Consider the following 11,504-nt stretch of genomic DNA (forward strand, 5'->3'; position numbering starts at 1 on the left):
CGCGCTTTCCGGGCATCGGCCGCGCACCCCATGACTAAGTGAGGGGATTCAAACGGACGCCCCTCAAGATATGAGGAGGCATCGTCATCCAAGGTCAATACTCAGTGAAGCACACAGCCTCCGACCTCCCAACTGCAGCTCACGGGAACCTGTGACTCGGCAGCCCTGCCAGGCGCGTGGACAGGAAGAGGGCCCGGTCTGAAACAGAGCCCTGGGCCGGGTACTGCGACAGCAGCCATGGGTGGGGAGAGAGAGTCTGGGAAGGAACGACAGAGGTGGGTGGTGAGGGAGGCACTACAGAGCCATGCATGAGCTGCGGAGCACGGCGGACAGACACCCAACACGTCCTCTGTGAACACCCTTGGGACCACTCAACGCCATGGGCGCGGCAGGAGACCCGGCTGGTGGGAACAGCAGGGACAGCTTGAAGGGACAGAGAAGATGCCAAAGAGGCCTCCAGGCAGTGCCCTGAGTGGGAGGAAGAAAACAGGACTGTCATCCCACGGCCACGGAGACAAGGCACACGCACTGGGGAAGAGCGCCGGACCACGAGAGAACACAGCAGAAAGAAAGAGGGAGGAGAGGGGTTTCCTGGGAGACGTGTGCCGGGCCTGGGACCCAGGGACGCGCAGACACAGCCAGTCGCACCCTACAGGTCCCCGAATTCAAAAGGGACACCAAACACTCTATCTTGATTGTACCAATGCCAACGAAATCACTACATCGGTGCGTAGCTTTGTAAGATGGCACGATTGTAAGAAACTGAGTAAAGAAAACATGGGATGTCTCCGTCTTATTTCTGACGGCTGTGCAAGAATCTACGAGAATCTCAAAATAAAAAGTTTAATTAAGGAAAAAAGGATGCAGTTCCTAGAGGTAGACGGGGGCGGGTCCCCTGCAGCTCCACCACCTCCTGCCTAGTGAATATCCAAAGGGCTGGCCACCTCTGGCTCCTCCCACCAGGAACAGAGTACACAGGAGGCATTTGGATGTTAGGGACCAAAGTACAAAAGCTAACAACAGCCACATACTGACGGAATACCAGGCTTTTCCGGTGATCCCTTCCTCTTTAAAGAGTCTACTTCACCCACAGAAAAGTCGTCAAAGGGTTAACCTGCCTTCCACCTGAGCTCAGATTAGGCAGGACACACACCAGGAGAGGTCAGGTCAGAAAATATTTTCTGAGTCACAGGGAGGGATGGCTCACTCAGCCGCCCACTTCAGCTACTACTCACAGGCGATTGAAGGGCACGACTGCTCAGCGGGCATTCATCAGAGACTCGTGGGCTCTCAGGAGGAAGCCAGAAGCAGGCGGGGACAGTCACGCTGGGGCTGCTCCACGCCCACAGCCTCAGTGAGTCATGGAGGGGAAGGACCACTGCACGCCCTCGCAGGCTCCTGCCCAGCCATCACGCAGCCGAAGATACCACCTGCTCCCTCCTGAGCTGAGACCCGGGTTTCCCACCAAAAGAAGGGCCATGCTGCTTTAGAAATGCTGCTGTGAGCTACAAGTGGATTATCTGGGAACTCTCAGTCACATAAGGAACAAAACTCGCCCTGCACTCCACCCTCCCATTTGTCAATTGCGCAAAAGCCCATTTTGGAGGCTGGACACTTCCTCGAGCCGATGACTGTGGCTGTTTGCACTTCCTCCTGCGGGTGCCCCCTCCTCAGAGAAGCCACCCACACCTCCCCCAGGGCAAACCTGGCAGCCCCACCCTCTGGGACCTCAGCTGGTCCCATATACGGGGCACTACACCTCAGCTGACCTTCTGTGTTCATAGATCACCTACCGTCCTTCGTTCATAAATTTCTTGAGAATAAGAATACTGTCTACTGTCCTCCGCGCCCCCTGGAACACTCAGTGTAAATATCTAGGAGGTGCTCGCAGAATGAATGAATCAATGAACAAACAAGCTCAGTCATTTCAAACGTGCGGTCACATGAGTAATCTGACCTTCTGAAAAGTTAAGCTTCTGGAAGGAGCCCATTTTCTTAATGTATTCAGCATCGAGTCATCACAAAATATGAACTCTTATAAAGTACCGCCCCCTCACTTCCCATGAGAAAGCAGAATTCCTCAGCGGGGAAATGGGAGGGTAGCAGACGTTACCCGCAAAGCTTTAGGAAGGCTGCGGCTCGCTGAGCACTTCACTAGGGCCCCTGACCGCGTGCCTGGTAGTGGGACAGACACGCCAGGAACGGCTGCTGACCGCAGGAAGAGCACCCGGCCAGGCAGGCAGCACACCCCGCACCCTGCCGAGCGAGGTCCACCAGCAAGGGAAAGACGCTCTCCAGTTCAGAACCGCCCACCACTAGAAAGAAGCCAGGTCCTGCCAGGGCCTGGACACACGAGGCCTTTCTTACAAGGGTTACAAATCTGTGGCCTTGCTCCGCCTCGAATAAAAGACGGTGATGGGGACAACGTGACCATCTCCAGATGAACTTTCATCTTCGCTTCAAGTGCCTGGGTGCTCGGTCACAGTGGATTTCTAAACTCTTCCAATACTCAAAAATACCAATTTCTAAGATGCAGAAGGCTTGTTAAACATACACTTATGAGCACAGACCCCAGTCCCGCTCCTGAGTATTTTCTCAAGTGAGGTAAAAACCCAAGTTCCCATGGAAACCTGCCCCGGGATGTTTAGAGCAGCTTTATTCCTGATCCCCTCAAAACTGTAAATATCCCACAAGTCCTGCCACCCGCAGGCGAATGGACAAATGGAATACAACACAGCAAGAAAAAGGGGTGACTTCTCATACCCGCAACAACAGGGATGACCGACTTCCCTGGCGGTCCAGTGGCTAAGACTCCGCGCTCCCAAAGCAGGGGGCCCAGGGTCCATCCCTGCTCAGCGAACTAGATCCCGCACACCGCAACTAAAAGATCCTGCACACGGCGATGAAGATCCCATGTGCCGCAACTAAGACCCAGCACAGCCAAGTAAATAACTAAATAAATATTTCTTAAAAAAAACAGGGATGAATCTCTGATAAGTTTTGCTGAGCCAAAGCAACTAGAATCAAAAAGCTACATACTGTTGTTCCGTTTATCTGACTTTCTGGAAAAGCCAAAACCTTAGGGACAGAGAGATTAGTGGCCAAGAGGCTAGAGGCACGCTGGCGCCAAAGGGCAGCAAGTGGGATGACGGGATTGCTCTGCCGCCTGATGGCGATCATCTGTCAAAACTCCTAGAACTGTGCACTACAAGCGAACTACGCTTCACGGCTACTAAGGATAAACAAATTATTACATTTTGAAAAATGCGCCGGCCAGCCAACCGGTACATGACAAGTGCAGTAAGAGGGGCGGGGGAGGCGAGGCAAGTGTATCAGCGGTAGTTCTGAAGGTTCTCCCCACTTTCAGTTTCCGTGCCCTGGGATGTCTCCCCGCCCTACCCACTGCTCAGGCAGCCCACCCGGGCCACCCGGAGCTACCCAACCGGAAAAGCCAGAGCCCGGGCTCAGCCGCGCCTCCGGGCGCAGGAAGAGCAAAAATAGAAAGCGCCGGTGCGCAGTGGCGGGCTGGAAACCCTCCGACCTCGGAGAACCGGGAGAAGCGCGGCCCGGAGCCAACATCGGCTCCCGGGCGGTCCCAGCGTCGCGACCCCGCCCCCGGCCGCGACACAGTTTCCACAAACTGACACACACGGAGCCCGCGCGAGGGGCGGGGCGCGCGGGCTACCCCGCCAGGTCCCCTGGAGGCCGGTCCCCCGCAAGCCGAGCGCGCGAATGAGCGCCCCAAAGGCGCCGGCCCACGGCGCCCGCTGCGCTTCCCTCCCGAAGGCGGGCTGCAGGGCGCAAGCGTGGACCCTGGGACGAACACGCGCACCACACCGCCACCGGGGACGAGAGGCCGGGCGCCCACCCGGCCGGGCACCCCGCATTTCTGGAATCATCGGGACGCCTGTGTAAATTTCCGTTCGGCCTGTCATTTTCCAAAGGCCACTCAAAATCAGGGGACAGAATGCCTCCTCTCCAAGGGTCCAGCCAGCCCACCCACTCAAATTAGGGGACAGAACGCCTCCTCTCCAAGCGTCCTGCCAGCCCTCCCACTCAAATTAGGGGACAGAACGCCTCCTCTCCAAAGGTCCTGTCAGCCCACCCACTCATGATTAGGGCACAGAATGCCTCCGTTCCAAGGGTCCTGCCAGCCCACCCACTCAAGATCAGAGCACAGAATGCCTCCTTTCCAAAGGTCCAGCCAGTCCTGCCACTCAAGATAAGAGGGACAAAATGCCTAACTAAAACAAAAACACAAAAAACTGGAAAGAGAGAGAAGAGTGTCCTCAAAAATAAAAAAACTAAGCACGTTGACAGCGCCAAGAATAAACTACCAGGATAAAGAAATCCTACATGTCACATCATAACGTACGGAAGGGCAAGCCCGCCGGCAGTCCAGGCCGGGGGTGACCAGGGTCCCCAGCCCGGCAGAGCCAACGGCAGCCCAGCTCGGGCGCCCCTCGGAAGCGCGGGGCCCCTGCGGCCGAGTCTGCGTCCCCGGCCGGCCCCGGCTCCCCGCTGTCCACCCTGCGCGCGGGGTCTGGAAACGGCCGCGGAGAACCACGGCGGGGCGGGAAGGAGGGTCCAAAGAGGGTCTGGGGACTCGAGTCGCTCCGTTTCTCGGTGGGCCCAGCGCGCGCCGTGGGGGAAGAGGGGCGGGGGTCCGGGGGGAGGGGACGGGCGGCACTCACGTAGACCGGCAGCGGCCACGGGTAGACGGCGGGCTCAGCCCCCACGGGCGACTTGAGCCTCAGCTCCAGCTTCTCCCCCATGTCTGCGCGCGCGGCCGCCGCACCATGCTAGTCGAGCGGTTGGGGGAGGGGCGGGGCGCCGCCGGCGGGGGCGGGGCAGGCGGGCGGGCGGAGGAGGGCGGGCGAGCGGGCGGGCGGGAGGCTGAGGGGAGGGGGCCTGGCCTGGGCCTCAGCCGCCGCCGCCGCGCTCCCGTCCGGCCGCCGGCTCCCTCTTTGTGGTCACAGGCCCGGAGCCTCCAGCGCCGCCGCCATCTTGGGCCGGCGTGAGGCGAGCACAATGAGCCGGGGGCCGGGCTGAACCACTCGCGGCGCGCGCTCGGGGGGGCCCGGCGCGAAGAGGCGGCGCGCGCCCGCTGCCCCGCCCGCCGCTCCGCGCGCGCCCCCCCTCAGCCCCGCCCCGTGGGCTCGCCCGCTCTCACGCACGCACGAACGCACGCACGCACGTCCTCGGCTGCCCCCGGCCACCCCCACCGGCCCGACGTGGGGACCCGGGAAGACCCCTCGGGGCCTGGGGAGATGGGTTCGAGTCCCCCTCTTGGCGTACCGTGACATTTTTTTTTCCCCCCCTCAATAAAAAGATTATAATTCCTCATTAAATGTGACAGCCGGAATCTCGGCTTCTTTTCACAAGAATGCCGTGTATTTAGCCTATGCTAGGCCCCAGACCCTGGACGCTCAGTACTGGCAAAAAAGGATATGCCCTGCCCTCATGGCGCTGCCATTTTAATTGGAATAGTAGTGACAATACTCAGGGGAGAAAAGTGTCATCACGCCACGGGGATGGTTAATCTCATGTGCGCACTGCGCGGGGCCCCGGCAACCACAAACATTATTCCAGATATGGCCAGGGGGTATTTTTCAGATGAGATTAACACTGAAATAGGTCCACTTTGCGTAAAGGAGATTGTCAATGCCGCGGCGTGGGTGGGCCTCGTCAATCAGTTGAAGGACGAGAGAAAAATGAGGGAACTGTTCCTCCAATGGCCTTCGGACATCAGCTCTGCCCTGTGTCTTCAGCCCAGAGTCCTGCCCTGATTTGCCTGCCGCACGGTCACGTGAGTCAACTCCTTAAAACAAAACTATATATCTAAAAATACTGAATATATACAGGCCTATTAATTTGTATGTGTGTATCCATATTAGATATGTACGTACGCATGCATATATATTGAATATAAAGTATGTACATACACATATATGTATGTACACATATCTTTATATATGTGTGCGTATGTCGTATATGTGTACTATATATAGTATACATAGAAACCTATATATTTGTGTGTATATGTTGTACATATGTAAGTATGAGTATATATACAGTATATGTACACTGTGGGTATGTATGTATACAGTGTACATTTATATATAGGTGTGTGTATATATGTTGTATACCTGTATGTGTATATATTGTATAGGTATTATGTGTATATATGTATATACTGTATATATACACACTTGCGTATGTATTTATATGTGTATATACATGCGCATATTTACATATAGGTGTGTATGTGTGTATATTCATTGTATATATGTATGTGTATATATTTTATATATACGTATGTATATATACTGTGTATTTACATATACAGTACATATATATTTTTATGCTATATGCTTTTATATGTAGGTGTATATGTGTGTCTAAATGTATGTATGTGTATGTATTGAATTTATTATATGTGTATGTGTAGTATATGTGTATGTATGTATACTGTATCTATACACACCTATATATCTTTGTATCTGTGTAAATATATGATATATATGTACCTAGGTGTGTATATTGTATATATTATATGTATGTGTACCTACTGTATATATACAAACTATGCATTTTATATGTGTGTATGTATATGTATATTGCATGTATTATGTGTATATGTCTGTATACATACTGTATATATACAAACTATGCATTTTATATGCGTGTATATATGTGTGTGTTGTACGTACTATATGTGTGTGTGCATACTGCATATATACACAGCTGTTTATTTTTGTATGCGTGTACATATGTACGTGTGTGTGTGTATATACACACACACTCTATGGATTCTGTTTGTCTGGAGAACCCTCACTGATACCTGATACGGACACTTACGACAATTGAGCACCTGCTCTTTGCCAGCCAGGGAGCCAAACGCTTGTCCTTTCGGTGTCTCCCTTAAGTGTCACAAGTCCTGGGAGGGAAGGTGATGCCGATCCTACCAGTTGAGGTGCCTCAGGGTCAGAGAGGTGCACAGGGAGGGGGTCTAGAGCCTGGTGGAGCCCAGGTGGAGTTCTAGCAATGGTACAGCCTAGCAGTCCCACTTCCCCGAGTGCTTCTCACAAACACGCAGAGGGAGAGACGGGATCTGAAGGAGGGGATGAGGAAGTTTCCGTGGGTCGGCAAGCCCAGGCCAAGGCTGACTCATCAAGGGTGTTAGAGGTCAGGACTGTGGTTACCCTGGGGGTGGGGTTACACAGAGCCATTCACATTCTGAAAAAGTATCCATTCTGCTCTTGTTTGTTTGTTTACCCCCCTCCCCCGAATCTTTTAAAAACAGATTCTCTTGGTTGCTGGGAGCACACACGGGGATGTGTGAGGGGGTGTGATCCAGGGGACAGGGAGGATAAGCCCCCCACCCGTAGGGCCAGGAGTGGCTCAGCTTTGTGAGCTGAGGATGGCCTGAGAGGTCCTAGGGAGAAGGGTGCCTGCTCTGTCCCTGCTCTGTACACCCCATTCCCAGCCTGAGAAGCCCAGAGCCACCCCCCGACACACACACACCTGGGAGGAGAGCCAGTCACCCTGGATCCCAGGCTCTGGCTCCAAGGCTCCTGGCACTAGGAGCTATTTTCAGCTTTCAAGCCCTAGGACACGGCCAGAGCTATTGTCTCCGGAAACTCTCTGTCTGTCTCTCCCCCTCCCTCCCTCCCTCCCTCCTCCGCCTCTTCCCCTCCTGCTCCATCTATCCTCCCCTCCACCCTGCATTTCTACGCGGGATGGCTCACTGACAGCTGCTCCCACCCGCCACCATTCATGGATGTCACAGCAAGCCCTGGGGACTTCCCTGGAGGTCCAGTGATTAAGACCCCGAGCTCCCACTGCAGGGGGCGCGGGTACGATCCCTGGTCAGGGAGGTAAGATCCCACATGCCGCACAGCATGACCCCAAAAATAAATGAATAAAAAATAAAGTTATAGTGATGAAACAGCCCTAGTGGTGCAAGGATGGGACGTATAGCTCTATGGTATAGAGCATAAAGGTCCAGAAAAAGATATATGAGAACTTGATATGACAGAAAGTGGGGAAATTAAGGACTTTTCAATAAATGGTATTAGGACAATTGCATATCCATGTGGGAAAAAGTAAATGAGAAAAAAGAAAAAAGCAAGCCCTGGTCAGGTGTGACCTTGGGCCCAGGGCCATTGACACACGTTATCCTGTGCAACGGTCTTCCTTAGACGCCTCCCTCCTTCCTGTGTCACTGTCACTTCCTCCAGAACCTTCCTGGACTCCCCTACGCAAGCCCGGGGTGTGCCCTCACCCGCAGTGGATCACCAGAATTCCAATCCCGGCCCACCCTTCCCCACCAGGTAAAGAACTGTGCCTGGTCAATAAGACCGTAGAGGTCATTGACCACTGCTATTGCAGTTGGAATTGTTACCGTGTTTAGATAGGGTGACCCACACCCGCCCCCAGTTTGCCCAGGACCGCTCAGGTTTGAGCGCTGGAACTCTGGGGAAACCCTCAGTCCCGGGGAACCCCGGAAGGCTGGTCAGCCTATTTAGGACGGATCTTTCACTTGCTCTCCCAACCCCCGAGAGCCAGAAAGGGAATCTCCCCCTTCCTTCCATTGTAACCGTCATTCATTCATCCACTCATTCAACTCCTTTATTCAGCAAGTATTTATGAAGCACCCACTACACAGCAGACACTCTCCTAGGTGCTGGGGACGTAACAGCATCCCTCAAAGAGCTCATGTTCTAGCAAGGGCAGCAAACAGTAAACTGAAAAGGTGTGATTTATTACATGCGGATGATGTCTCGGAGACCACTGAAGGGGAGATGGGAGAGGGAAGGGGCAGTTCTAAACGCAGGCGCTGACGGGATTGGGGCAGACCTTGCCCTGGGCCATCCTGCCCCCCCCCCCGCCACCCCCCACCCCACCCACCCCCCGCCTCACCCAGTTCTTCGGTGATGTCTGGGGAAAATCTGTGGTTGTCACACCTGGGAGGGAGGGGCCCCTGGAACCAAATGGGTGGGACCAGGGATGCTGCTGAACCCCACACAGTGCCCAGGAGGGCCCCCCAGCAGAGGTTGACCTGCCCCGAATAACCCCAGTGCCGCGGGGGAGACCCTGCACTAACATTATTCAGACCCGCTGGTGCCCCCAGCGTCCTGCACAGGCAGGGACTCTCTCCGGGTCACCTCTGTATCCCGAGGTGACCTAGAGTGGGGCAGCCAGGAGGGCTGAGATGAGTATCGGGGGTGAAATGACCAATCTCTGTGCCCACGCTCCCCGCCGCACCCCAGGGGCGATGGCCTCTATCTCTTCCCCGTGCAGGTAGCTTTTCCCTGAGCCATTTCTTCTTGTCAAGGTCCCTGTCGCAGGTTGGGTTCCCCGAAGATGACGTTGAGAGCAAGGTTTGGAATGCAGGTTGTTGATGTGAGATGTGCAGAGAACAGATACAGCTGCCATAGGATCCCGCAATTCCACTCCTGGGCATAGATCCAGAGAAAACTCTAATTCGAAAAAATGCATGCACCCCTGGGATTTCCCTGGTGGTCCGGTGGTTAAGACTCCGTGCTTCCAGTGCAGGGGGCATGGGTTCCATCTCTGGTCGGGGAACTAAGATCCCACATGCCGTGTGACAAAAGAAAAAAAAAAAAGAAAAAGAAAAAGAAAGAAAGAAAAGATACACGCACCCCAGTGTTCATTGCAGCACTGTTTACAATAGCCAAGACATGGAAGCTACTAAATGTCCACTGATGGATGAATGGATAAAGAAGATGTGGTACATATATACAATGGAACATTATTCAGCCATAAAAATAAGGAAATAATGCTATTTGCAGCAAAGTGGATGGACCTAGAGGTTATCATACTAAGTGATGTAAGTCAGACAGAGAAAGACAAATATCATTTGATCTCACTTATAGGTGAAATCTAAAATACGACACAAATGAGCTTGTCTACGGAACAAAAACAGACTCACAGACATAGAGAACAGACTTGTGGTTGCCAAGGGGGAGAAGGAGTGAGGGAGCGTTGGATTGGGAGTTTGGGGTTAACATATGCAAACTATTAAACATAGGATGGATAAACTACAAGGTCCTACTGTCTAGCACAGGGAACTATATTCAATATCCTGAGATAAGCCATAATGGAAAAGAAGAAAAGTTTTATTTATAGGTTCCATCCCTAACTGAGCTGGCCCATCCCCTCCCATGGTTCTAAGTGCAGCCCGAGGCTGCAGACTTCCCGCCGTGGTCTTCAGCTCCAGAGCAAGCCACCTACAAACAAGCCACATCTTCCCAGGGGCTGGCAACTCTCCTTTGCTACTGATTCCAAGACACATCCAGAGAGCAAAAATGTGACCATGAAAAGAAACTCAGGAATGTTCAAATCAGGGAAATCACATTCTTATCTCTGTTTAGTACTCGCTTGATTTTAGAATAGCTTAGAGTTACAACAAAGTTGCAAAGATCTGTACAGAGTGTACAGAGTGCCGTGGACCCCGACCCGGTACCCCTAGTTCCAACACATTAGTACGACATGTTTATCTGACTAAGGAACCAAGATGGATACATTATTATTCACTAAAGTCCACACTTTATTAGAATTTCCCTAGTTTTTCCCTAAGGTCTTTTTTCTGTCCCAGTCTCCTCTGGGCTGTGACATTTCTCAGACATCCCTGGGTTTTGATACCTTGAAAGTTTTGAGGAGGACTGGTCAGGTATTTTTTCCCTCTGTTTTCTGATGTTTTTCTTATGGTTGGTCTGGAGTTACAGGGTTTGGGGCGGAAGATCCAGACAGAGATAAAAATGCCATTTTCCTTAGGTCACATCAAAGATACACACCATCAGTGGGACTTATGACAAACGAATTTACCCTTGATCACCTGGCCAGTATCGTCTTTTTTTTTTTTTTCTGCGTTGGGTCCTCGTTGCTGCGCACGGGCTTTCTCTAGTTGCAGAGAGCAGGGGCTACCCTTCGTTGTGGTGTGCGGGCTTCTCATTGCAGTGGCTTCTCTTGTTCCGGAGCACGGGCTCTAGGCATGTGGCCTTCAGTAGTTGTGGCTCACAGGCTCAGGAGTTGTGGCTTGTGGGCTCTAGAGCCCAGGCTCAGTAGTTGTGGCGGGCGCTTAGGTGCTCCACGGCACGTGGGATCTTCCCGGCCCAGGGCTTGAACCCGTGTCCCCTGCATTGGCAGGCGGATTCTTAACCACTGCGCCACCAGGGAAGTCCCCGGTATCGTCTCTTAACCCTCGGGCGGACATTCCTCTTCCTCAAAGAGCCAAAATTAAAGAGACAGAAAACGCAGAGGGCTGGTTCAGGTGGGAGCCACTGGAACACCCGTATCTTCCTGGTGGGAGTGCAGATTGGAGCAGCCACTTTGGAAAACTGTCCAGCAGGATCCACCGGAGCTGACATTACTACTCCAGGTCTCAGCAGTTCCCCTGCAGAGGGCACACCCGAGAGAAACATGTCTCCTCCCCTCTGAAGGACATGCACCAGAATGTCTATGGTAGTTCTAGTCAC

At 53.2% G+C, this 11,504-nt stretch overlaps 1 protein-coding gene across 6 annotated transcripts in view; it reads right to left on the bottom strand.

The window, feature by feature from the left end:
- DOT1L (DOT1 like histone lysine methyltransferase) overlaps positions 1-4,844 on the bottom strand; it is a 57,402-nt gene extending 52,558 nt beyond the window's left edge. For 4 of the 6 annotated variants that reach the window (XM_067033182.1, XM_067033184.1, XM_059060306.2 and 1 more), the window contains exon 1: positions 4,695-4,844. In XM_067033182.1, coding sequence (XP_066889283.1) covers positions 4,695-4,775 — 81 coding nt within the window. In that variant the 5' untranslated portion in view covers positions 4,776-4,844. The remainder of the gene's footprint in view (positions 1-4,694) is intronic. The other 2 variants (XM_067033187.1, XM_067033186.1) reach the window with 1 other exon arrangement.
- Positions 4,845-11,504: the final 6,660 nt, after the last annotated feature.

This window comes from Kogia breviceps, chromosome 4, assembly GCF_026419965.1.
Source record: "Kogia breviceps isolate mKogBre1 chromosome 4, mKogBre1 haplotype 1, whole genome shotgun sequence".
NCBI classification, from domain to species: domain Eukaryota; kingdom Metazoa; phylum Chordata; class Mammalia; order Artiodactyla; family Physeteridae; genus Kogia; species Kogia breviceps.